The sequence below is a fragment of the Symsagittifera roscoffensis genome, chromosome 8 (genome assembly GCF_963678635.1).
Source record: "Symsagittifera roscoffensis chromosome 8, txSymRosc1.1, whole genome shotgun sequence".
NCBI lineage: Eukaryota > Metazoa > Xenacoelomorpha > Acoela > Convolutidae > Symsagittifera > Symsagittifera roscoffensis.
This window is the reverse complement of record NC_087069.1, coordinates 35,989,208-36,016,095: the sequence shown is the minus strand read 5'-3', so window position 1 is coordinate 36,016,095 and position 26,888 is coordinate 35,989,208. Positions and strand designations below refer to the sequence as shown.

General features: G+C 32.8%; 3 protein-coding genes across 3 annotated transcripts; all 3 read right to left on the bottom strand.

Annotated features, from left to right (window-relative positions):
- Positions 1-1,916: 1,916 nt before the first annotated feature.
- On the bottom strand, positions 1,917-7,260 carry LOC134853638 (meso-2,3-butanediol dehydrogenase-like). The gene is made up of 4 exons (XM_063869642.1): positions 6,938-7,260; positions 6,436-6,638; positions 6,034-6,163; positions 1,917-2,110 (listed from the first exon to the last, which is right to left on the bottom strand). The coding sequence occupies exons 1-4, from the start codon at positions 7,128-7,130 to the stop codon at positions 1,917-1,919; spliced, it is 720 nt and encodes a 239-aa protein (XP_063725712.1). The 5' UTR covers positions 7,131-7,260.
- Positions 7,261-14,587: 7,327 nt separating this feature from the next.
- On the bottom strand, positions 14,588-16,956 carry LOC134853236 (uncharacterized oxidoreductase TM_0325-like). The gene is made up of 4 exons (XM_063869204.1): positions 16,633-16,956; positions 16,124-16,326; positions 15,657-15,786; positions 14,588-14,926 (listed from the first exon to the last, which is right to left on the bottom strand). The coding sequence occupies exons 1-4, from the start codon at positions 16,823-16,825 to the stop codon at positions 14,682-14,684; spliced, it is 771 nt and encodes a 256-aa protein (XP_063725274.1). The 5' UTR covers positions 16,826-16,956; the 3' UTR covers positions 14,588-14,681.
- Positions 16,957-23,124: 6,168 nt separating this feature from the next.
- LOC134853105 (uncharacterized oxidoreductase TM_0325-like) lies at positions 23,125-25,424 on the bottom strand. Its single transcript, XM_063869045.1, has 4 exons — positions 25,107-25,424; positions 24,576-24,778; positions 24,102-24,231; positions 23,125-23,662 (listed from the first exon to the last, which is right to left on the bottom strand). The coding sequence occupies exons 1-4, from the start codon at positions 25,297-25,299 to the stop codon at positions 23,418-23,420; spliced, it is 771 nt and encodes a 256-aa protein (XP_063725115.1). The 5' UTR covers positions 25,300-25,424; the 3' UTR covers positions 23,125-23,417.
- Positions 25,425-26,888: the final 1,464 nt, after the last annotated feature.

Genomic DNA, 26,888 nt, shown 5'->3' with positions numbered 1-26,888 from the left:
TTTTTCTAAAAACCATCACCCCCACACGCCATATAAAGTACAAAAGAATAAATTTAGCTGCTAATAACAATCAATTATGGCAAATAAGCTTATTTCAATCAATTTAGAACGATTTCTAGAACGGTTTAAATCTCCGCTTACGCGTTAAAAGCGCAAAATATATCGCGCGTTAATTGTCTCAAATTGGCCAAAATGCCAATGTTTAAGACCCCATAACTTTACGAAAAATGATCACAGGTGAAATATCTGTTCGAATTTAAGCTCAAGACAACAATACTATTCGAGCGATTAAAAAAATTTCGTCAAAAGTGGCTAGTTAAAAAGTCTGAAATTTGTCTGAAGAAAAAAAACCCACCCGAGCACAAATATTCTGTTAATTTCGTATCGAAAGTCGGAACAATAATTTGCTATTTTAATTTAATCTGAAATAACAGTAAAAGTGTATCAATAGCCGCCCGTTTGGATGCTAAACTTTAACGAAAGTGTTTCAAATGATTTTAAAAAATCTGAGTAAAACACTCAAAGGGATTTTAAAAAGTATCAATTTTTAAGTCCCTTGTGATTCAGATTTCGAAAAAAACGTGGTACGAAAAATGTCCGAAACTTTCTAATTTACAGAATGAGTCAGTGGCAAGTTAAGGGAAGATATTACTTTTTGTTTAATTTTTTTTACTCCGTAAGCAGCCAAAACAGAAAAAGACTAAGAAACTTGTTTCCTTTTCGTGAGATAATCACTGTTATAATATGTGCTTCTTGCTTCTGAACCACCTGCTCTTGCTTTCATTTTACGAGAAAAAAAGACATGCTTTGTAAAGTTTTTTTTTCTTAAACTCAACCCTGCCCATGCTATAGGTGAACTACATAGTGATATATTATCACATTCTATCGTATAGCATAGAATTTTTTTGTCATTTTAGCCCCTTACTCGTTAGGTAAAGTACAAAAGGTGGTATTATCCTATTTAAAAGACCAAATGAGTTGCCTCAATTCAGTTTTGAAAGACTCAATCTGTCAATTACTCGCAGTATACTTGTAAACTCTAATATTTTTTATAAATAATGACCACAATTTTTTTCTTTAACAATTGAGCTACCGAAATTAACATATTTCAGAAGCTATGAGTCATATTTGTCAAAAACTGTCAAAAAAAACGTATTCAAAAAGGTGAAAATTTATTATAATTAAAGAACCATTCTAAGGATAAACTCTTTGAATTTTCTTTGAAAGTTCTAACAAAAAATGACTGCATAAAATTTTTGTATACAATTTCAAATCTGCAGAGAAAACAGACGTATCGATTCAGTTTGATTGAGGCCGTTTTAAAAACAAATAGTTTGTAAGATTTTTATATTCAATATTAAGTTTTTTTGAAACTTGTTTGAAGAAAAGAATTTTGATGGACCTAACCAGAACTCAAAACTTACCTCAATCTTATATACCATTTATTTCAGATTCCATTTACAAAAAACATCTTTTTGTCTAAAAAGAAACAAACGCTTGCTTCTTTACCATAGATCTGGTTTAAAAGTTGAGTTCTTGTACATCATGCTGCAATTAACAGAATAAACAGTGAACATAGCATTTTTTCAAAAATCTGAATAAGAGAATGATTGCTGAAAGCTGTTGGGTGTGACTTCACTTCTGTTGAAAAAAAACAGGGTATTAGTTCAACTTAAATTAATTGGTTTACAACAAAGTTTTTCGGAATTTTATTATTAGAGTAAAATTTTATCTGTCCTGGTAGTAAAAGAATAACTTGAATGCACTTAACTAGAACTCGAACTTCACCGCGATAATGCATATCATTTACATATAATTCATTTAATTACTTCTAGTTTGTTTCTGAAAAGAAACGAACGCTTGTTTTTTGCCAGAGAGATCTAGTTTAAATTGAGTTTTGGCACATCATGCCGCCATCACATGTAACTGGCATCGTCAGAAGCTAAAAATACCATTACTTTCGCTATTTCCTCGGGTTCAGCCATTCGGCCAATGGGGTAAGTTGTTTTCACACTCTCCATTAGCTCGTCAGGTTTCATGCCGACACTTGCAATAAATGGGGTGTTAGTTGCTCCTGGGCTGACTGCATTGACCCTCACACCATTTGGACCTTTAAATAGTTTTAACTTTTCAACATTTTATATTATTAAGATTTTTTCATTTGTAGAAAATGGCTCTGGCGCGCTCAGAAGCGCAATAAGGGTGCCATCTTTTCTTCTCTAAATTCTGATTGCCTGCTGTTTCCAAAAACTTGAGCCATGGTGCGTTTATTGGTTTTCGACCGATTACTGTATTGCCAGTTAGAGCTAAGCTCCTAATAAGATAAGAATACAAGTTTATGTCATACTCTAATAAGTTTGTTTCAGTCAACATCAATCATCTTGGTTTGCGGTTATGTCGATATATTAGATGGTTTAGCCCTATTATAAATTTTGAGTTTTATGGGCTAAGAGGTTCAATTGGTGAGCAATAAAGATTTTGCTTGAGTGATTGAATGCAGTATGAAGCAACAAAACAAATAATTTTGAAATAAGGAAAACTTGCGCAGATGTTTCTCAAAGATCTATTCCTGGTCCATTGCTTTCCAGTTTTTTTGTTCCGACTTTCGATACGAAAGTAACGAGATATTTGTGCTCGGGGTGGGTTTTTTTTCTTCAGACAAATTTCGACTTTTTAACTAGCCATTTTTGACGGACTTTTTTATATCATTCAAAAGGTATTGTTGTCCTGAGCTTAAATTTGAAAAGATATTTCACCTGTGATCAATTTGTGTAAAGTTATGAAGGTTTAAAGATTGCCATTTTGGCCATTTTGGGACAATTAACGCGCGATATAATTCGCGCTATCAACGCGTAGGCAGAGAGTTATTCCGTCTTAGAAATCGTTCCAAATTGGTTAAAAGAAGCTTATTTGCCATAATTGGTTTGTTGCAAGGATCGAAATCTATTCTTTTGTAATTTATATGGCGTGTGGGGGGATGATTTTCATAAAAAATTTCAAACTTTAGAAAAAAAATTTCGTTTTATTTTATTTCATTTAATTTTTTTATGTTAATACTGCTGCTTCATAAACCGTAAAAACAGTCGGAACATTCAGGGCTTCGCCCTGATACGAGCAGTCTTGTTAAAATAAGTTATCGAAACAAAACATTTTTATAGATGGGACTTGTTTTTGGAAGGAAAACTTGCAAGGCGATTAAGCCATTGCTTTGAAGGGATCAGCGGAATATTGGAAACAAATTAAGCTGATATTAGACGCAGATAAATTGAAAATCCTAATTTACAGCAAATATAACGGAAAAAATACCGGAAAATTAGTTTAAATCTCGAAAAAACTGTTTGTGGTTTCTGATATAGCTTAACTTTGTAACAATTTTCAAAATTTTTGTTAGTACGATATGCTGTTTAATTTACAACAAAAAACACCACGTTTTTGAGTCAAGCGCAGATTGAGATTCATCATATGAGCATGTAAATACCAAAAAATCCGAAGCTGCATTTTCACTAGCTCAAACGAATAGAGCTCCTTAGCAAAAAACAGCTTTTTTTCGATCTTAAGCTTCAGATGTTTTGGTATTTACATGCTCATAAGAGGAATCTGAATCAGCGCTTCACTCAAAAATATGGTGTTTTTTCTTAGCAAAAATGTATAATTTTTTCAGATGCGAAAGCCTTTTCAAAATTTGAAGACCTTTGACGGATAACCAATTGGAAACGCTAAAAAGTTACTCAGTACCCACAGCAAAAAGATTCCCATCATGTTTACCCAAGATATCATTTGAATCAGTTGTTGTTAGGCTATAAAAATGTTAACTTTTTGCTAAAATGTTTTTTAATTATCTTTTTTCCGATCCTAAATTTGCCAAGAAAATTGAACAATTTTCCTCACAGTAAAATAACACATTCAATTATAGTTTGCTGGACTGCTATTTCTGGATAACAGAGAGCTGTCAAGAAATTTTTTCATTTAAACAAATGAGATCCAAAGCCTTTTTTTCGGTTCTTTTTTTTCACCGAAGATCACTTCGAAATCATATTTAATTATTCAAATAATTTTCAATTCAAATATCGAGAAATTTATTTTCCCCCCAGTTGCATAAATGTTGAGCCTGAATTTCCGTTCTGAGATACCTGCGAATTGCTGACCTGTATGGTGCTATTCCAAGCTGTAAAAATGTTAGCAAGTTTTTAATTCTTCTTTGTTCATCTACTTTCAATAGATTTGTCCGAAATTTTTTTTGTTAATTTAAAATTTCGAGGTGCCTTTTGTGACAATCGGTACTTGTTTTGATGTCTAACACGGATCAAAAAAGCAGGTTTTGCTTACATTTAAAAAATCACCCAAAACCGCGTTTCTCCAAAGTTGTTTTGTGACACTGGTCCATACCATATGCGCAATGGCCTCAATGAACTATGAGTTTTCCTCACTTTTTGCCATTAGTTATAAACAACTTGAATGAGATCACTGCCTGTTTTTACAGTTAGTTAACTCATTTTCTTTTGAGCGAGTTTTTTGATGAAAATATTCGGAGTTGCTTTTGTCATGCAGTACAAGCTCATTATAGCTTATTTTGACGGCCTCGATCCAGGCTGTATTCATCAGCTTACCCTTGACCCTCATGAAACAGTTTAGGTAAAACTTTTCCATTTTTTGAATCAATTTTTTTTATTAACGCCGGCTTTTAAAAAAAGGTTGACAATAATGAAAAAACAAAGTTTGCGTGATAAGGTAGTCTAAGAATAATTAATTCAGTAGTTTATCAAACTGTCGATATATGTCATTGATAGGTACTCTTCAGAAAAAAAAGTAATTTAGAATGTCATAATAACATGTTTTAAACAATTTGACTAAAATTTGACAATCAGTTTGGTTTGCGGTTATGTCGAAAAACAATCGACTCAGTCGTTTCACATTCCCGGTTATAAGAAACAATTTTCATGGTTACTTAATTTTAGCCCAATTCACATTGATACGTTTGGAAAAAGCATTCGATATAGCATATCTTTTATACTGTTGAAAAACTCGAATCGTTTTAGAACTCAGTATAAAACTTTGAGACTGCTTTTCTTAAATTTAATTAATGATAACCACAAAAAATCTAAACTTTTTGCAGACGAATTGGGAGACAGGTTTATCGACGAAAAAATTGCACGCTGGCAGCACAATTTTCTGAACAACATCAGGGAAATGTTGAAACCCAACAACCTTATAATTAAATGAACTAAAACAAAAGCCCTAAATTTCAACAAATACAACCGGAAAAAATAAATCTTTACAAAGTTAATTCAAATATTGAGCCTAGTGATTTGAATAAATTTTTCCGTTTTAGATTTGACATACATGATCAGCTAAGTTTTGTTAGGCTAGTTGATGTTCTCAGTAAAAAAAATCAATTTGGCGATTATTTTACGGAGTCTTTTTTATAGGTTAAACACCGTCCAAGAACTATCATAAAATTTGCATAAATCAGTTTAAATCAGTTTTATCTGAAAGCACAACAACACCAATCAAGGAAAAAACAAAGGTTGAAATTTAAGTTCCTTGTTTTTGCTAAGGAGCTCCATTTGTAAGAACTAGGAAAAACGGTGTCTTAACTTATTAGATGAGAAATCAATGTTCAATTGTATCAAAAAAATTTAGCATAAATTTCCGCACGGAGACACCTGAGAATAGAAAATTGTACGTAATATGGTGATCTCACAAGCAGTAAAATTGTCAGTATAGTTTGCAAATTTTCTTTTCATTTTATCTCTCACCATACAATTTTCTGGAAAAAAAATTATTAATTCTAATTTATCAAGTTTTCAGGTGCTTTTTGTGACAATTTGTGGTTTTTTTAGACAGAGCACGCGTAATAAATTGCATTGTTTGATCAGTACGATTAAAAAGTAACCAAAAGCGGCGTGTCTTTTAAATGTTGCCTGTGATGCCGGAAAAAATCAGACGCAATCTACTGGTCTGAATATAGAATTTCAGCTAAATGTTTTACCACCAGTAATAGAGATTTACAAGTCATTTTATAAATCCACTCACCTTCTTCTTGAGCGAGTATTTTGGTGAACATATTCAGAGTTGCTTTCGACATGCAGTAGAAACCCAGCTCTGGCATACTTTTATGGGCCGCGATCGAGGATGTAGTTACAATGTTACCCTTGACCTTCCTGGATCAATTCAAATTCAAAAGTTTGATTTTATGATTTTTTTCCTGCTGTAATGTAAATTGTTGATCATCAAATCTCAAAAAAAGTCCAAATTTGCCATTGATTTATTGCTCCGAAAAATGACGCATTGCATATGGTTTTTTTGTCATAAATTAAGGGCTTTGAAAAAAAAGACTATATAGTATGGCTTGTATTTAAAAGTAATCAAAACCTTTCCTGGAAAAGAGGAAAAGTCAGTTATACGAATTTCAATTTGAAATTGATCAGTTGTCCTCAAATTAGATAGACATAATTTTGTCAAATGGACAATTGCAGTGACGTTGACATCGAAAATTTCCTGGTATTCGTCCATAGTTATGTCCAAAATTTTGCCCACAGTCCCCACACCCGCATTGTTGATGAGAATGTCGACGCGCCCAAACTTCTGGATAGTTTCCTTGAATATTTTTTCCCGCAGTTCTGGTTTGGTTATATCTCCTGAAAATAAGCAATAACAACTTTTTAAATTTAGTTGAAGTTTTTCCTACAGCTTCGGATCTAATAACTACAGGACTTATTTTTCAAGAACAAAAAACTCCCATGATTTGCTCAATTTTTTCGTCCTCGAACGTATGCATGCGGTGGAAAAAAATTCAAATAAAATAATGGAATTAAAACGTTTCAAATTTCAAAATTGGATAACAAGTTTATCAACTGGAAGGTGTCTCTTATGGTTTTGGCTAAAAATTTGGATTTTGATCTTGAGAACCAACGCACAAAAAATTGAATCACATCACCTTTTATAATGACGAAATCTACCTTGTCGTTTACAGACAAGCACAATTTTTGTGTCTGATCCAAATCAAATTTGGAAGTCAGGCAAAATTTTTTCACGCCTCCCTGGGTAAAAATTTTTGCCGCCTGTTGCCCAATGCCAGAACTGGCTCCAGTTATTATCACAACTATTTCACTGTGAAATGAAGCTGGCATTTTGACAGATTTTTCTTCGATATCAGATGAACAGAGAAAGATAAATTTGATAAAATTTTCAGAGTTTAACTTTCACTTCTTTCTGTGTTGGAGTTAGATTTTGAGTAATTCAATCGAAGTGAACAGTGCTTCGCTTATCTCTAGATAACAAATAACTAAGTATCAAGAGTTGAGATAAAAGCTGATAGTTTCTGGAAACTCAAATAAAACCAAAACAGGGTTAAAGTGGTCGGGTTGTCGTATGGCAAAACACGAACGTTTCTATTATTAGAGACAGCAAAAATAATTATTTCTGTTTATGAATATCGATCGAACTTCTGCAAAATTTTGATTCAGTTTAAATGAGTTCAAAGTTTCATTTTTAAACTTTTTGGCGCATGAGCAGGTTTTGACTGAAATTATGGCAATTAACCCGGGATTTTATTAATCAAAATTAACTATTCTATGGCTATCTTACAAGCGGTCACCCTTTAAGTTGCATTGTACGTGTGATTTGAATCCGCAATCACTACTGCGCTAGAAAAAGTTGAAACACATTATGTTTTTCTTTATTTTTTACAATAAATATACTTAGCGCGGAAAAAAAATAGTGATTCTTTTTGAGTTTTTTTTTTGATTTTTATGAAAACACAAAACTATCTACAATTAATAATGGTTTTTTTTTGGCAAACTTCCCTTTCTTCATTTTTTAAAAAATCTGTAATTTGGTGAATTAAAAAAAATTTTGATATAAAAAATGTTACTAATCTGAAAAAAAAGTTAGCCGTAAGGAGGCTCCTTTTTAAAACATACATTAGAGTGGACTTTCATGGCCAGTCTCTATAAGTCACAAAAATAATCGATTATAATAAATCAAAATGGAATATTAAATTACTATTTTACAGAGCAAAAAATCATCTATGATCAGTTTTTTTAAATAGTTTTTTTTCTAGTTCAACCATAATAGTAATTTTAAAGAGATTTTAAACCATCAATTTTTAACAAAGCTCCGCATTTTACTCTGTTTGTTTTAAGAATTTATTGTGCACGTATCATATCGTCTCATTTTTATTTATAGTATTTTGTTTTTTTTTCCAATTTTTTAAGCATTTTTTCAAAACTAAAACTTCGAAATAGTGCGACATCAAAATTTCTGAAAACGCTGGTTGTTGGCTTTTAGGTCAAAAAAGATTTTTGCCGAAAATTTTTAATTATTTAAAAATTGATAGTAAATTTACATAAAATCTTTGTCTGATATTTGGTCTAGAGTAAGTAATTACTTATGCAAACGTTGCATTGGTACATAATCTATAATTCACTTGGAATTATGGGACCGCGTTTATTTTATACTGCCGTTCAAACTCGATTTTACTTTAATTTAAATGGTCTGAAGTGGTAGTTAGTATGGTAAATGCTTTTCACTAACAACGAAGACTTTGTAAAAAACTGAACTTGAATTTTAGTATACTGAGGGGTCACTGTTTTTTGAAAAAACTGACTTGAATTAATCAATATTACGCGACAAACAAAATTTTGCTGAAAAGATTCAGGTTCTATAAGTTTGTATTTGCTACTTTGTTTAGATGAGATTGTTGAAAGGAGTCATCATGTCTGCACAAAAACTACTCCATGGCCGATTCAAAGCGTGACTGTTTGAAAAAAAAAGCTGAAGAACTACTCAATCAAAACAAAGACGTGTGAAGTTGAGTAAAAATGAGCAAAAATTTATATCTCTCACCTTTTGACAGCCAAAGATTGTTTTTGACGTAGTATCTCAATCCTGTTCGCGCATCACTTGATTGTTGAGAAGAGTTTTTGTGCAGACATAACTGATTTTATTATAGATAAATCAGTTTTGGAAGCAAGCGCTCAGTTTGCTAATATCTTTCGTTTAAGTTAACATCGTCAGCCTTCCAATTCGCGGTTGAGTTTTTTTTTCACGAAAAGTACAGCCGCGCTGAGCTATTTGCATGTACTCCCGATTGTGTTTCGATGACAACGTGCTTGTCTGAAAAAGCGTTAACTAGTCTTAGATCAAAATGAAAACTTCGCGGGAGGCAAGACTTTACAAAAAGCGATCGGAAAGAATTACAGAACTCACACTGCAGGTTTCGGAAAAGGCTTGAACCCTTATGCAGTTTTGATTTTGCGGTACGTTCTTTTGCGGTAGGAGCCCCTTGCTCTGCTAAGGGCTGATTACTCAACTGCTATCAGCTTAACGATTATTCGTAAGAAGCAATTTTTTTTTCAAATCCTATCCAACTTTTTCATCTTAACATCATACTCGCCCGCATTTAAGAAAAGTGAAAACAAATCGATTTTAATGGATTTTCGTGGTCTATAATGTTGTAAATATAATTGATTCCCATGTTACGTTTAGACAACAAAATTTGACTAAAAATGGAATTAAATGCAAAATTTAGGTGCAAAATTTTGCAAGAATTTCAGCATTCATCAAGTGAGTTATGCGGAAACTGCCTAATCCATTTCACCTAAACCTAAACTCAAATTGCAAAAAGATTCCGTGGATTACATTGGAATAAGTTTGACACCAGTTTTTGGAGTTTTTACTCGCAAACAAATTGAAAATTTAATAGAAATATCATTATAGGGGCCACAGCTGCCCATTTGCTTGGCTTGTAAATTGCTCTCTCATCGAGTGCTCGAGTGTGAAAAGTGTTGTAGCAAGTATCGAGACGAAATTGAAAAAGAAGAGAACCACTAAAAGAGATAGGAAGTTAAAAATGAGGTTGTAGAAAATGAAACAAACCGAATTTGATTACGAAGTACTCCTTCACTAAATACCCATCAAGTAATTAAAAAGAATTCAAATAAGTTTTGAAGAATTAAAAAAAAATGTTTTCTCATAAATTTACTTGGTAGAAATATAGGCAGACTCAGATAAACTGCTGCAAGTATTGTTAATATATCGCAGTTGAGGTATCAAGGATCTTCGATCTAATGGGTTTACACAATGATGAGGGATGGTATTCCTATGAGCAGTGTGTTATTAGTGCTTTTTGTTATTACTTGACTTGTGTTCTTGCACATCTAATTTCTGACATTGTTTGATCTGATACCCGTGAACTTTCAATCCAGAGTTAGTATCAACGTTCAATCTTTTATTAAACAAGCATCACAAGTTTTCAAGATTCACTTGCCCGGGGAAGCTCGAATGGGCAAAGATGGTCACTATATTGAAAAAGTTTTACTGGAAAACTTGGGCGTTTCAGATTTCATTCAAAGAGAACCGGCACTTGTTCTTACACTTTTTAACGAGCAGGATCAGCTTCCGCTTGTTCCGAATATTTTACCCGCAGGTTGTGGAAAAAATTTCAAATTGAATTTGAACTTATCAAGTGAATATCCTAATTTGATTGAAGCGAGGATATTTATGATTAAAAGACTTTGTTCAGATTTTCATTTTTTCGAAGACAAAAAAGAATTTACGTATTTTGATACTGAAAATGAAAATGGCAATGAATTAAGGTACCTTAAATTTACATGAATTTTCATCTCATTTGTATTGACTGATAAATTTTGAATATTATACTCAGAGACTATTCATGCGTTACAATGAAATAAAGTTGGCATTGTCCTTCAAAAATTGTCTTTCAAAAAGTTTCTTTTTTAATCATTGCGGGTAAAGCCTAGAGAACGATTGAAGACAACTATTATATTTAAGGTTTCGGAAATTTCAAAAAAATCAACACCCGCAAAAAAACTACTAGATCCGAAAAGGTAAAAAAAGTTTTATGCTTAGTGCGAAGTGACCATACTTACAACTTGTGTGATTTCGAGTCAGTTTTTGGAAAAGTTTTGCTCTTGGTTGCGGGGATGGAACTCCATTTTCCTTTTGTTTAGTATTCCAGAACACCAAGTAATACTAGCAACTATATTTTAATACTAGCAATAAAAATACTAGCAGTTATATTAGTAGAATTTGAGAAGATCTACTTAGCAGACTCTACCCTTTTAAGTTTTGGTAGATTAAGTCAGTAAAATTATCGACCGATCGGAGTGCAGCAAAAATTAAATTCTCTATTTAAAGCTCTAGTGCTGTTTTATTGTATTTATTTATATGGAGCGAAAATTTTTATTAGATGCAAAAGGGGGTTGTAAGAGAGATTTTCTTGAGATATTGCTGGAAAATGCCAATAAATTGTTTTGTCATTTGATGTGCTATCAAAAAATTTCAATCAACAGAAATGAACCCCTAGTTACCCTATGTTCAATAAGAAGTTAACCTCATAATTTGAATAATTTTTGAGACGTGTTAATCATTGAGTCTAATTTTTCTCAATTGACGAATCAATTTGATTATCTTAGAACTCAGCATTTAATCGATTTAGCATGTTTCAATAATTTCATAATTTTCTAGAAATTTTGAATTTAAATTCGCGCGGTCGAAATCCGGCGAACATTACAGTAAATGACAGGAGCTCCTAGTCGTGCGCGAACTAGTTTCAACGAGAAGAGTCCGCCAGTTTCTCAAATGAAACTGGAATAAATGAAACTTGAACCGCTTTGAAACCGGAAACACTAAACATATTATTACCAAGGAAAAATGACAATACAAAAACAAAAACTGATAAACGGTGCGAAAACTTCAACAAAAAGCCAATTACACAAGAAATCTCAAGGTAAAATTTCGAAAAAAAATCAACGAAAATTCAAAAAGTGGAAACAAAAATGGAAATAGGCAACCGAAATTGAGCAAGGCTGCATTGTCCCGCAGTCAAAAGCGAAAGACGAACAACAATTAATCGTTGAGCAAAAATCAAATAGTGCAAGACTTCCGAATTGAAGCCGACGATGAAGTCAAATTATCAACAAGTCAGAAACATGTTTCACATTGTACAATAAGATCGAACCTCAAAGAAAATGTTCAAGCCCATGAAAGATCCAGAAAATTGTAAGAAGTTCAAAATCATCCCTTATTGTATACCGACTAGAAATATTGCTTTGTAAATCGGCCAGAGAAGGAAACCTGTCAAAATTGTGTATCCGGAGTTGAAGTTTCCGATCTACGGGACCGCGCCAAGAGTTAAGCCGAAGAGAATATCGGAGAGACGGGATGGACTAAGAATGAAGTCGATTCAAAATGACATGTCTAATGACCTTTTTGGCATAATTGGTACCGAATACGGTCTGTGGTCTGAATTTGTTAAATAAATTTTGGCTGAAAATAACTCGACCTAAAGGTGGAATAGAACTCGGATAGAAGATAAGAAGATTACAAATGAATGGTTCAAGAGAATTGCATCGACAATTTTTTTAAAGTATTGAAGGAAATGTTAATCGAGTCACAACGGCCAATTAGAGAAGATTGAGAACTAGACTCGGTTGAAGTATTTGAGAAGTTTGTCAAAAAACCGAACGAAGTCACCTTTTCTTAAGCTTTATTTATGACTGAATAAATTTTAATGTTTTTTCGTTGTTTTGAATATAAAATTGATGATGTGTTGCGTTTTATACTTAAAAAGAACTGATAACTTTCGAAATGATGTGTGAAAATTCAGCTTGAAAACGAGCTCATCACTACCGAGATAAATGCAAGGCGAAAAAAAACTCATAAGCCACCCAAAAAACTTCATTTTTTTAAGTCTTCAAATTTGATTTTATCGGCTCATTTTTTAAATTTAATTTTATTTGCTTAAAAGAAAGCAAAAAACAGCTGGCAATAACAAAAATGCAATTGAAGTGAAAAGAGGTGGCCAATTTTGTTTTTTAAATAGTTTTTGTTACCCAATTTCCCACTGGAAAAAAAGTTACCCTTTTTGAAACCGTTTTTGCTATTTTGAAAAATTTTGTGGTGGAAAAATGGTAAAAGTTAACGCTTATAATTTAAAAATAGTTCAACGGTGTAAATTTGTTTTCTCTGAAATCGTTTTTATCGGGTTTCTTTGAGTTCGTTGGTTTTTTCAACTCTCTGTTTGCGATGTTCACTTATTCAGGTCATATTTCTAAATGCAAAACATAAGTTTGAGCTGAATTTTGCTTGGTGATGGTATCGTTTTCTATTTCATTAAAAGCGAAATTTTGCGTTATATTTTCAATTAAATGTTTTTATACGAAGTCTCAGATTTTTAATTCCAATATCTTTCGGCAGTTTCGTTGTTGTACGTGCATCTAAATCACAGCTAAAGTACAATAGATTCCAGAGAGTTCTGAGTTACATTAATGTGTCAGCTCTCACTTTGGAAGCAATTAAGGAGTAATTGTGCTTGTTGTGAGTTTTTATCCAGTCTGAAAACTGAAGACATGATTTAATTTACTATTTTTTATTGAATATTATTGAAAATAACGTTTGAAAATACTTCTAGTTTTGGAAAAAAAAGACGTTTTTTTTGCATATTGGCAGTTTTTTCTCCAGTTTTCATTCCAATTGTCAGATATTTGTACGCAACATTAAAAGTTGTTAGTCAATTTTCATTATTTTTTACATAGAGTCTGGAGGAAAGTTTCTTGAAAAACTATCAGTTATTCTGATGCCTGTGCATGAGGGTAAATTCATCTGTTTCAAGTTCCCCTAAATGATATAGATGGTAAGTCACGTTCCTTATTAACAAAAGTAACGACGGCGCGTGAAAAGATGGAACACTGTTTTTTTTCTCAAAAATTAGTAGCTAGGTTTATGACACGCAAGCAGCAGAACGTAGTGTTCGGATATCCAATTTTTTTTCAGTTGAAGTCACCCTTTTTTGTCCAGTGATATGCAATAAGTTATCGGCTTGCTCTTTTAAAATTATGTTCTGTAATGCAAACTAAGTGTTAGTTTTTAGCCGATGTATGAGATAAAAGTAAAAAGGTAAAAAAAAACCAAATGCCGTAGCTAAGTTGTTTGGGAAAATTTGAGATTTTGTGTTCAGAAGTTGATTAGTCATAAAAAAAGGCCGCACTGTTTCAATCATTTAAAGACCTTTGTGTAGTGAAATTAATGAGCCATAAAAAAACGTAAAACTTTGCAGCTCATTTTTATCTATGGGCTTTCATTGAAACTTTTTGCATCATAAATGTTGATTCAATGATTTTTGCTACTTTTCTAGTTTTTCTAGACTTTTTGTTGATATGTTACAATAGGTGGTAATTTTGAGTATATTGCATGTAATTTTGAGAACTATAATGTATAATATAGTAATTTCATTTTCAGTCAAATGTACTACTACTACTAAAAGAGTTTTTGTAAATACATTACTCTGCCAAATGAAATGCTATACAAAATTTCAAACTTACACTTCTTTTGCCCAAGAATTTGGCGTATAAAACAAATTATAAATAATGTGCGAAGAATAACAAAAAGCGATCCAGCTATTAAAATTGAACCTACCACCTATTGTAACATATCACCAACAATCAGTTGTAAGGAATTTTCTGATTAGAATAAAGTTTTCCTAATCATGGCTCAACGAAAATAACTTGAATGGACTTAACTAGAACTCAAATTTTATCGCAAAATTACATATCAGTTACTTATACTTATTTCATTAATTCCCTTATCCATGATGAATTATGAATATAATTTTTTGTGTGAAGAAACAAACGATTGCTTTTTTACCACAGAGGTCTAGTTTAAATTAAGTTTTGGCACATCATGCCCCCATCACAAAGCACACAGCTTCCAGTCATGTAACTGGCATCATCAGAAGCTACAAAAACCAACACTTTGGCTATTTCCTCGGGGTCAGCCATTCGGCCAATTGAGTGGCTGGTTTTCACACTCTCCATCAGGACTTCGGGAGTGATGCCGACACTTGCAATGAAAGGGGTGTTCGTTGCTCCTGGGTTGACTGCATTGACCCTCACACCATTTGGACCTTAAATAAAGCACCTTGTTCCGCTGGTATCATGCAGAAAGTTATCTAATTGCATAAAGTCAATTCCAAGTTGTTGGCCAAATTGATGATTTTGAACTACAGACAGTGCATATTTGGTTGATTAGCTTGTTTTTAAACAGTTTTTACATTTGCCCAGATCAAAGTGAGTAGCGCAGTTCTTGCTATATGAAGATGGTCAAATTTGAAAGTGATACGGCCGACAAATTGTCATTAGATTTATAAACAGATTAATAGAGATAGTCAGTGAGATTCTTCATCACTTCCTTCCGCCTTGTCTCTTTAAATTCTGATTTTCACTATTTCACAAAAATTCATCAAGTGGCCGACAAATATTGAGTTTTCGTTTTCGTGAAGTGTTTCCACCATTTTGCAACCAGTTAGAGGCAATCCTTTTTACGCAACTAGTTCATGCTGATCAAAATTAAAATTTTAAGGCATTTTTTGTGACAAAATGTGCCTTTTTTGAAATTGAGCACGCCCAAAGAATCATAATTTTTGATTGAAGTATCTCAAAAAAACGGCCTTTACTAGAAAAAAAATTGCACTGACAGGCACTACTCGGTCGGAATTTGTTTAGCACTGGCCTCAATAAATATTGAGTTTTCGTGAAATGTTGCCGCCATTTTGCAACCGGTCAGAGACCATCCTTTTTGCCACCAGTCAGAGACAAATTGATTGGAATTACTACCTGTTTTTTCAACCCACTTACCTTCTTCTTGAGCGAGAGCTTTGGTGAACATATTCAGCGTCGCTTTAGACATAGAGTAGAAGCCCAAGTCTGGCATGTTTTTGTCGGCCACGGCAGATGACGTGATCACAATGTTGCCCTTGGTTTTTCTGAATCAATTTGAATTAGTAAGCTCTTTTTTATGAATCATCTTTATAATAAACTCAAAAAATTTCAAGAATAACATTTAGCGTGAGAGAAAAATTATTTTTGAAGTTTTTTTTTTCATTTAATTTTGCACGGAAACTCAAAAAATGTCCACTTTTTTTTCAAATTTATTTCTCCAAAAAGTTTGTTTATCTGGCGTTTTGAATTCGTTTCAAATTGTATCTATCAAAAAAATGAACAAAAAACCGTCAAAAAAAATTATTGCTTTAAATTATAAAAACAGAATTGCCTAAAAAAACAGAACTGTTTGGATTCTTAATTTGAAATTGATCAGTTTTCCTTAAGTAAGGTAGGCACAGTTTCGTCAAATGGACAGTTGCCGTGACGTTGACTTCGAATATTTCGTGGTACTGGTCCATGGTCATGTCTAGTATTTTGCCCACAATCCCTCGACCTGCATTGTTGACAAGAATATCGATGCGCTTAAACTTCTGGATAGTTTCTTTGAATATTTGTTCACGAGTTTCTGGTTTAGTTAAATCTCCTGAAAGTATGCAAAACTTTTAATTTTAAATAAAGTATTTTTTGTGCAGCTTCAGAACCAGTAAATACATCCCTTAGAGTCATAAAAAATATTTCTTTCTCAAATTTATTTTCATTGTCATTTTTTTCCTCAAAAATCTGCATGCTGCGGAAAAAATCTCGACACAATAACGAATTCAAACATTTGGATTGTCAAAACAAGATATTTATTTTAGTCAAATTAAGTTGATCCTCTTCTTGAGGTTTTTCCTACAAACATTTGGTCTTTTGGCCTTGAGAATAATTTCGAAAGTTTGTATCACTTTACCTTTTAAAATGACGAAATTTATGTTGTCATTCACAGACAAGCACAACTGTTCTGTCTCGGTCAAATCAAACTTAGAAGTCAGGCAAAAATTGTTCACGCCTCTCTGGGCAAAAATTTTAGCCGCCTGTTGCCCAATGCCAGAACTGGCTCCTGTTATTATGACAACTAATTCACTGCGAAAAAAAGCTGGCATTTTAAGCGATATTCTTTAAGCTATACAAAAATGAACGTCGAAAAGGTTATTTTCGGTTTTATTTGCTGTGTGTAATTTTAAGTTTACTCTGTTGTAATCGGATTTTAAGCAATTTAATCAAAATGAGCAGCACCTTGCTTATCTTGTATATCCAATATCTAAATACCATGAACTGAGGTAAGACTTGACAGTTTCCAGAAATTGAACTTAAGTTCAAGGTTAAAGTGGTCTGCTTATCTCAAAAATTCAATATACAAATACCAAAAACTGAAATAAAAAATGACAATTTCCAGAGTTTGAGTTAAATTCAATGTTAAAGTGGTCACTTTTGTTTAATAATTTATCTTCATTCAATTGCTTGCGGAACCGGAGTGAGGATTCTAAAATTTTCATTTTTTGATTAGTTACTGTAGTTTGGGCCTAGACCCACATTTTAAATTTCGGTTTCTATGTTCTATATTTTCATTTAAAAAAATTACAGATATTTTTGGATCTTCTTTCTTTCGTTGCATTAACGCAACTGATGAAGTCTGATGTCTTTGTTCATCTAATATTTAATTAAAAGAGATCCTTTTTCATCCATTTTCAGATTATTTATTAATTTGGTTTGAATTTGTAAGATTAGGTTGTGTGAAATACAAGTGTAGTAGAGAGTGTGATGCAGTTACAGCTGGCTTAAGATTTTAAAACTGAGGGCATATTTTGTTCCTGCTTTGGATGATTTTCTTAAAATTTGCTTTTTTGGCCAACTTTGTAAGGTAAACGCTCGATTTTTTTCATTTTCATAACACGTGTCAGCGGCGGATTAAGGTGTTCCCAATTGAGTTGCGGCAAGCCATTTTGTAAAGAAAACTATAAGGGTACGAAACTCAAAAAAGTACTTTTTAAGTTTAAATTAGCGTGTGAGAAATGAATTGATGGATATTGTTCTTCTCGAATATATGATTAAATAATCAAATAAAAAACGCTTCCGTCAGCCTCAAATTGCAATTTTAACATATCATACAAGAGCAGTCTTGTCTAAGTGGAAATTTGTTATGTTTTTTTTTTGTGCTGCGTATACCAACCAAGAAATGTCTTTGTTCAAGTTATTAGACAGTAGAATCTACGGGGGTTGAGAAATTAGACGATAAGCAAATTAGACGGAGGTACTTAAAAGGAATATAGACGATTTTGCAAAACTGCAATTGTGAGAAAATAGACGAAAGTGAGAGAGATTAAAATTTTTTGCAGACAAATTGCGCGAGAATTGTTTGTAGACAACAGTTAAATTTCGATAGCCAAACATTTTACAAGTCGATCATGCATAATTTATTCAATTCAAAATTCTCTTGTAATATTCGGATTTGACATTTTTTGTTCATTTAAACTAATTGTTTCGATAGGTACAGACATTTTACTTTCGTTTTGTATTTTTGAAACTTGACTCTTAACAAGAAATTTTGTTGGCGTTTTCTTTTTCATAGCTTTTTCGTCTAAAATGCCAGATCTGTAAAAAAATAAATGCCGCCTAGTTTCGTTTTTGTAGCATCCGTCTAATTTGCTTATCGTCTAATTTCCTAGGTCCCAGTATCTACCCTACTAATGACCAAAGAAGAGACGACTAAGACTCTGTTTTTTATTTGCCAAGACTTCTCTTCTTCTCCAGATTTGATTCCTTTTACGAGAAAGCGTTAGGAGTTACGCAAACCTGTGCCTAGTAATGATAAATTTTATTTGTTCAAAGTTTCGATGAAAATAACAAAATACTTGTGCTCGGATTGATTTTTCTCTCCAGACGAACTTTAAGTTCTTAACATGCACACAAATTCTTCCGCAAATTTTTTTTGCCATCCGAGAAACTTTTTTTCTTTTTCTCAGTGTTAAAACGTTAAATCATTTTAATTTAAGTTTTGCTCTTGATTTTAAGTATGCCAAATTGAATAATTTTAGGATAATCACTGCGCACTATGCCCCGTGCTATGAACGCGTAAGCGCAGATTTACTCCGTTTTCCAAAGTGAACTGAGGAAGGCAGGCTATCTTCTGTTTTTATTGCTCTTGTTTTATTTCTTTTAAACACTACTTTATAGACTTTAGAACGCAATCAAAATATTCAAGACTTTGTCTTGATACGAGCAGTCTTGTGCCCCAGAGAAATTTTGTTTTCAAAATAATTGGTTTTCAATCAATGTCTTTCAAGTGCCAAAAAACCTTAGTTTTTTGAAAAAGCCCATTTCCTTTTTAAAACAATTTTTTTAAGTATGTAATTTTGCAAGAATCTTATCATATACTCATTTTGCAAAATTGATTTGAAGCATAGAAGCTGAATTAGAGAATCTGGATCTCAAGTTTTGAAATTTCCAAATTGATACAATCAACATAAAATTTCATTGCGTATTCTGCTACACTTCATCAAACTGAAGATTGATAATTAAAGAGAAAAAAATATACCATATAAAAAATGGGCTTTGTTAGATAAAATAGACTAAACGGTTTCATTTGTCTCCTTTGAATATATAAACTCTCCTCTTTGGGCAGCCCATTTTCTTATCAATGATACTTCATCAAAAAAAGAAACAAATTATCGGCTTGATTGTATTATGAAAGTCAAAACTTTTTATACTTTAAGGTTTTTTATACTTTATTACAGCCAAGCTTTGGGTCTATAACTTCCGCTGCTTCTGATTCGAAAACTTAAATTTCTGTTTTCAATTTTCTTCACCATTTAAGGTGCACCATTGATTCTTTGCCTACCAAACATCTATTTCAGACTTTACCTAATTTTTGCTGCATTAAAAGCTGTATTTGTAGTTGAATAGCGTGGCTGAAGTTGATTTTTTTAAGATTTCTGGTTGCAAATTTATTTTGATTATTTTTTTGATTTAGGATTTCATCTGAAGATCAAGGAAGAGCAAATGCTGCTGAATTTTGTTCAAGCATATTTTTTCAAAGATACGTCATCGAAAGTGTAAAAAAACTATTGATATGTTTGTATTATGAAAATCATTACGTTTTTTGTTTCATAATATAATACAGCCTAGCTTTGAAGATTGTTTTTGCTCCTTCTGATTCGAATTGTTTTTAATTTTCACGATTTCTCGCAATGTAATGTGCAATAATGAATTATTGCCCACCGCTCATATATTTTTTGAGATTTTACGATTTTTTATCCGATAAGAACTATTTTTCTGGTTCACCAACAGGACAGGTTTGATGAATAATTTTTGTTGAATTTTGTCTTTCAGTATTACCTGTAGAAATTCAGTTTTCCAGTTTTTTAGATTTTTCGTAAAAACATGACTTTATCAGGCTATAAAAGTTGTGTTTCACTTTTTTCATATTAAGTTCTTGGAAATTTTAATAAATATTAATTGAGTAAAAAATGTTCGTAGCTACTGTAAAAAAAATTTGGCGCTTTGGAAAAAAGAAATAGGGTCGTAGTTTTTGTATTATGAAAATCATGTACATTTTTTGTTTCATAATTTGATACAGCCTAGCTTTGAAGATTTTTTTTTGCTCCTTCTGATTCGAACTTTTTCACAATTTCTTTTCTGAATGTCTCAGTTAAATTTGATCTTGACACAAAAATTTGAAGTAGTTTACAAATTGCAGTGGTTTTTAAAATGTCTGTCGAACAAAAATGCAAAAAATAACCTTTTTCGAATTTGTTTTATTTTAAATCTTTGCAAAAAAAACTCATTTAATTTTTGGCCCTCGTGAACTATTTGCGAAATTAAAGCAAAATCATTTGAATGTTACTTAAATTCAATCGAACTCCAGCAGCGTACATTTTTTTTATAAAACTCAATAAGCCTTAAAATAAAACAAACACCCATGGGCGCACCAACGTGTTGCAAACTTGTCAATGGAGAGTAGCACTCAGTATGAACAAACGTTAGAGCCAAACTTGGAACAAACAAAAAAGATCATAGTGTCAGTTTTCAACAAACTCAGCATGAAATTGTGAACTTTCAAGCCACCTTAAAACATATATTTTTTCCTAAACACTAGTTTTTGCATGCAAAGTTTGTCTGGTAGAATTTTTTGCTCCTTTTAATGGATTCTGACTGTAGCCACTCCTTGCTGCTTAGTATACACCAGCCGGTTGTTTAAGCCAAATGTCTGGCTTGTGCCACACACCAATTTTTCCGTATCAACAAAATTTCTTGCTCTCTTGCGCCAACCGGTTTATTGATTTGCCTCCAAAAAGTCCATTGCCAGTTATCAAAAAAAAATTTTAAAGCTGAAGCAATTATTAAATTGGAGCAATTTTTTGTAGATTCTGTTTGGAAGACGTCTTTAGTTTCTGAAATTTTTCTGACCGTTGACACGGCGTTTGAAAATGTTTAATCGAAACTTCAAAAATGCATTTAAAATGTCAAAATAGCCATGAATGAAAATTCCAATTTTCACAGAAAGTTACGTTTGTATATCTTTGAGCACACAACTTCAAAGCAATTTTCATTCAACATTGATCAATGACTTTATGTTGATAGCGAGTAATCATTCCAAGTTTGAACCTTTTGTCCGATGTTTTTTTTAAATCTATAAGCGAGAATAATTACATTAGTTAAGTAGCAACTTTCATATAAACTTTCCATTTCATGCTGATCAATGAATGCATTTTTTAAAAAAGAACCTGGAAAGTTAATATGGTCAGCAAATACTATTCCGATCCAGTTTAAACTATAGAGTGGGCGCTATAGGCGCGTCGCCTCTCCGCGGCTATAACAAACTCTAAATTTAGAATAGAGTACTACCGTCTCTGGTCAATTTCGCTACAACTTGAGGCGACTACTGCTGCCAGTTTTTTTTTGCTGCTTTTAAAATGTTTTTAAAACAAGACAATAAGTAAAGTAATCTTTTAATAACAGTCCAGAGATTTAGATAATAGGCACGGTGACCGCAGGAAGGTCTAATGATTCAATTAAGCAAGAAAAACGTTAGGACTTCTGCACATGTTTGGGTATCCCCGCAGAGACAAAATTGAGTAAAAATCGGTTATCTACTGAAAAATATACTTAAGTTCCAATAATCGATTATAATGTTTTTTCCTCGATCATATAATCATTCAGAAACGGTTTTTTCTGTATCCAATTGCATGATTTTTTCTGTTCTTATACAGTTCGCATTTGAGCTTTACCTTTTTATCTTTTTTATCTTTTTTTTTTTAATTGGAATCGAACTGAAATGGTAACAAATTCAAATTTTGCCAAAAATTAGGTCTAAGTTAATTGTTTTTTGCTCACTTTGATGGTTGTCCACTTATTTGAATTCAAATTTTTTTCATTTATTGTCATTTTTAATGCAAAAAAGGTTCTCAAATTTGTTTTTCAAAGTTCATCTTTATATTTTGAACTTCAATTTTCTGCCTGAAGATTAAACAAGGTTTTTTGCGTCTCCGTTCAGACATTGTTCGATACTATTCTCAGATTTTGCTTGTTCAGACTTTATTATGGGCTTTGTCCCGCATTGGGCTTAAGAAGCTTATATCTCAAACTGAGCTGGTTGCGACTATGAAAATCATAACCTGGAATCTGGGTTGCTTAGGTTCTGCAAAAAATATTTGTCAATTTGTTATTATCAATGTTATCTCTGACAATTGCCACTCAAATTTTATGATATGCAGTGAAGCAGCTTTTCGTGATGCGTATTTAGGTCGCGCAAATAGACGTAAGTATTTTACCAGATAGAGACAAAAAGTATTCAAGTTTTGATTCGTATGTTTTACTTTACCGTTGAAAATTAGTTTGAGAAACGAAAACATTCACACATCTTTTAGAGTAAATTTAACGTTCAAGTTTAAAATTTTCGCAATTGTTGAAAAAACTTTACTATTTTTTCAACTAATTTTCTACATTAATCATTTCGTGAATTTGATCGAGATAAAAAAACTAACGCAAATTTTGCTTAACTCCATTTTTATAGAAAAAGTGGTAAATCTATGTATTTTTTCTGTTTATCTAAAGTTTCGGTGTTGGCAGAACAATTTCTATCTTTTCTCAAAAGTTACTTGAATTGGATGAAATGAATCTGTCAGATAAGCTTTCATAAAGTATGGGTGGGTTCGAAATTAGGAGCCTTCCTACTTATTCCGCCCAGCAAATTTGCAACCTTTAATATATAATTGCAACAAAACACTGATCGCACTGATTGGTTGAGTTAATACAAATGCGATCATTTAATTCATTAGCAGATTTCCAACAAGGTCGAATTTTGAGCATTTGCGAAAGTATTCGGTTGTTCCTGAAGCTATATTTTCTGTGTTTTTTCTAGTCTGAGTGAAACTCTGCAGCTTGTTTGAAATAAGAGAGAAAATGTTACCAAACAATTTATTTTTTTGGCTAATTCATAAGGCGACTTAAAATTGTGAACAACACATTTTGAGATGGTGCTGAAAATTGGTTGGCTAATTCTAGCCAATAAGATTTAAGCGAAATAGTTCCCGTTCAAGTTGTTGAGGTGTATTTTTTCGGATGGAATAAATGAAAAGACCAGAAGTTAGAATTGGTTTAAGTGGAAGAGAAAAAAACTATTTATAGTTTATAAAACTATTTTTCTCGATTACAAATGACTGTTTATGCGGAAAAATTTAGACCCAAATTTGTGTTTTAAATTGGGTTATAGCACATCAAACCACCATCACAAAGCACACAGCTGCCAGTCATGTAACTGGCATCATCAGAAGCTATAAAAACCAACACTTTGGCTATCTCTTCGGGGTCAGCCATTCGACCGATGGGGTGAGTGGTTTTTGCACTCTGCATCAGCTCTTCTGGTGTGATGCCGACACTTGCAATGAAAGGGGTGTTAGTTGCTCCTGGATTGACTGCATTGACCCTCACACCATTTGGACCTTGAGTGAAATAAAAAAAGAATTTATTTACTTATATTTTATTCAAGTAACTCTTTTCTACTTATACAAGGTCGCCGATAGAAGCAGTTTTGCACAAAGCAAATTTGCCGATTGAATTTTTTTTTGCACAAAATTGGGCGGCGTAATTAATTTCAGTTTTAATCTCAAGGCCTGAGTTTGACAAGGAGTTTTAATGATATAGACGTATTATCACAAAAGTCACCGCAAACAAAAAACGCAGCTCCAGTGTATCGGATATTTGCCATTATGGGGTCTTGGGGTCTTTCCTATCTAACTTTATGTGAAAAGGCTGCGGGGGGGGGGGGGGGGAGGTTGTGGGTTGTAAAAGGAAAGACACAGTATACTCTTAGCTTTAATTGCACCCTCATCAACAACCCCTCCCCCACCATGCGAAAGAGTGTATGGCTTATCGTCTAACCTTCCTCTTGAGCGAGTGCTTTGGTGAACATATTCAGTGCAGCTTTTGACATGGAGTAGAAACCCAGCTGTGGCATGTTTTTGTGGGCCGCGTTCGAAGAGGTAGTCACAATGTTACCCTTCACTTTCCTGCATCAATTTCATTTCAGAATTCCCATTTTTTGGAATATTTTTTTAACTGAGTATCTGATATACTGAACGAGCTAAAAATAAAAAAAATTGCGAGAGGATTTGTAAAAGTTTGAAGTATAATTTCAATTCGAGCCCCAACACAAAGCCGAATTTCGCCCAAGTTTCACGCTGCAAAATTCTCTGCTGTTATCATACAAATGATACAAATGGTACATCCGCCTCTGTATAAAGTTATATGGAGTGCCGGTGATTAGAAAAAACAGATAATTGTTTTTGTAAGTTGTAGTTTGAGAAAAAAAATTTGTGTGGGTTTCCAAAATGAATGAAATTGAACAATTTTCCTTATATAAGGTAGACACAGTTTTGACAAGTGGACAGTTGCGGTGACGTTGACATCGAATATTTCCTGGTACTGTTCCATTGTCATGTCTAATATGTTGCCGACAATCCCCCGGCCTGCATTGTTGACCAGAATGTCGACACGCTCAAATTTCTGGATAGTTTCGTTGAAGATTTGCTCGCGCAATTCTGGTTTGGTTATATCTCCTGAAAATACGATGTAAATTTTCACATTGAAGATTTTTTTGTAAATAAATTTTAGGGCTCAAAACTATTTACCGTCCAGGGGCGATAATAAACTTAGAGTAAAATCAAAATTTGTGATCAGAAATTTTAGGAAAAATAAAGAAAAAAACAGTAACGTTTTAGTTTGGTTTTTTAAATCAAAAATTAGCATTTGGAGAATAAAAACTTTAGTAAAATAATATTCACCTCACTGGTATTACAAAAGAAAAAAATCGTAGAGGTAATTTGGTCGTCTCGTAAATTTATCTACCAAAAAAAACACCCAAGTCAGTATTGTGAAAACTTTTACCTTTTACAATTACGAATTCTACCTTGTCGTTTACAGACAAGCACAGTTTTTTGGTCTCAACCAAATCAAATTTTGAAGTCAGACAGAATTTAGTCACGCCTCTCTGTGTGAAGATTTTGGCCGCCTGTTGCCCAATGCCAGAACTGGCTCCGGTTATAATCACAACTATTTCAGAGTCAAACTTAGCAGTCATTTTGAACCAAGTATCAGAACGATCAAATATGAAGTCTAACAGCAAATGTAACACGTTTGTTCCTATCTGCAATATCTGCAAATTTATACTAGCTTAAGCCAGGCGCTGTGTGCGACTTACTTATATCCAATCCAATAACTAAATACCAAACAGATAAAAGCCGTAAAATCTTAGGCTTTGAACTATAGTTCCGTGACCAAAAATACAATCTCAATTTCATACAGTCAATAAGCAGACATATGTTTACAATGGTTCCCAAGCTTATCACCCCGTGTTTTGTAACCCCCTTTTTCTTAACCCCCTCATATAACCCCGAAATCAGATAACCCCACTACAATTTAACCCCTTTTTAAAACCAATTGTTAGAATCAAAGTGAAAGTTACTTGAAAAGGATTCGGAACCATATCGTCGGTAAACATCAAAGCTTTAATTGCAAAAAATTTTGCGAACCAAAATGAGTTAACATGCACACTGCTAAATGCGTTTTAGATTTGAACAGAAATGACCTTGCCGATAGTCTAGAATTTGATATGAACTTGAAAACAAATCCGACCGACATGATTCAAATTGGTGCATATACAAAACAGTCCCATACAAAAGAGTCCGAAACATCAAAAAAAGAATCTAATAACAGTCCCATACAAAACAGTCCAAAACCATTTGAATTTCTTGACCTTGATCTTTTGGCGCCGACAGAATTGATCTACGCTTTGAAAATTCAAACATGATAGAGTGGTATAACAATAGTTAAAGAAATAGACAGTATGATTTTTAAAAAAACTCACAAACGTCTTTTGTTGCCTTCAATTAGCACCATGTGGGTTATCTCTGTTTTTTGCAAAAAAAAATTGTTTTAATTGAGTTAATAGATTAGTTTGTGGAAACACAGTTGTACGGGTGGGTCAAATTTATAGTAGTTTTTGTTTAGTGACAAATGTTATCAAGTTTGAAAAAAATATTTTGTCTACTAACTGAACTGTCTGTGTACGCTATCTAACTGAATTATAGAGACATTCCGGGTTGAGTTGACAGGAAAAATTATCGCGAAGTGGCTTCATATTGAGAGTTCTAATGCGAAAGTGGCTTTATATTTAGAGATCTAATGCAAACTATACAAAAAATAAACAATTTTAAAGCGAAATATTGTTTTTTCCATATCACTATCGCTTGTGGTGACAAAAAGCCTAAATTTCTAGTTTGGTAAAAGAATGAGTAGTTCAAACCAAATAAATTTGATGATTTCTGCATTTCATTTGATTAGTTCATACATACTAAGTTTAGACGAAATGAATGGGTACCGACTTCAATCCATATATAACCTTCGTAACCTTTCGTGGCAAAACACGGATTCTGACCAACAAAATTTTGTCAATCAGGATCGGCCAAGGTGGTGCTAAAGATTGAACTAAAAAAACTGAGCAGAACATAAAAAACTAACCGGTTTACGAAGCAGTTACTTTTAGGAATGATGATATTTGGCTCATATGTGATTCGTCAATGATATGATCCCGGGTTGACCTCCATAGACCGAAAATGCTAATCATACAATTTCATACACTTAGTCTATGGAAAAATGCTACTCATACAA

Bases quoted from the DNA above. Each gene is read 5' to 3' on its own strand.
- LOC134853638 (XM_063869642.1), bottom strand. From the start codon at position 7,130: ATGCCAGCTTCATTTCACAGTGAAATAGTTGTGATAATAACTGGAGCC. The intron at 6,164-6,435 runs AGGACAACTGAT...TTGAATTGATCC, and splicing joins AATTATGTCTATCTAATTTG to AGGAAGGTCAAGGGTAACAT. The intron at 2,111-6,033 runs GTGAGTGGATTT...AACTATTTAAAG, and splicing joins AATACTCGCTCAAGAAGAAG to GTCCAAATGGTGTGAGGGTC.
- LOC134853236 (XM_063869204.1), bottom strand. From the start codon at position 16,825: ATGCCAGCTTTTTTTCGCAGTGAATTAGTTGTCATAATAACAGGAGCC. The intron at 16,327-16,632 runs GTAAAGTGATAC...GCATACTTTCAG, and splicing joins AAATTTCGTCATTTTAAAAG to GAGATTTAACTAAACCAGAA. The intron at 15,787-16,123 runs AGGAAAACTGAT...TCAAATTGATTC, and splicing joins AACTGTGCCTACCTTACTTA to AGAAAAACCAAGGGCAACAT.
- LOC134853105 (XM_063869045.1), bottom strand. From the start codon at position 25,299: ATGACTGCTAAGTTTGACTCTGAAATAGTTGTGATTATAACCGGAGCC. The intron at 24,232-24,575 runs AGGAAAATTGTT...TGAAATTGATGC, and splicing joins AACTGTGTCTACCTTATATA to AGGAAAGTGAAGGGTAACAT. The intron at 23,663-24,101 runs GTTAGACGATAA...ATTTCACTCAAG, and splicing joins AGCACTCGCTCAAGAGGAAG to GTCCAAATGGTGTGAGGGTC.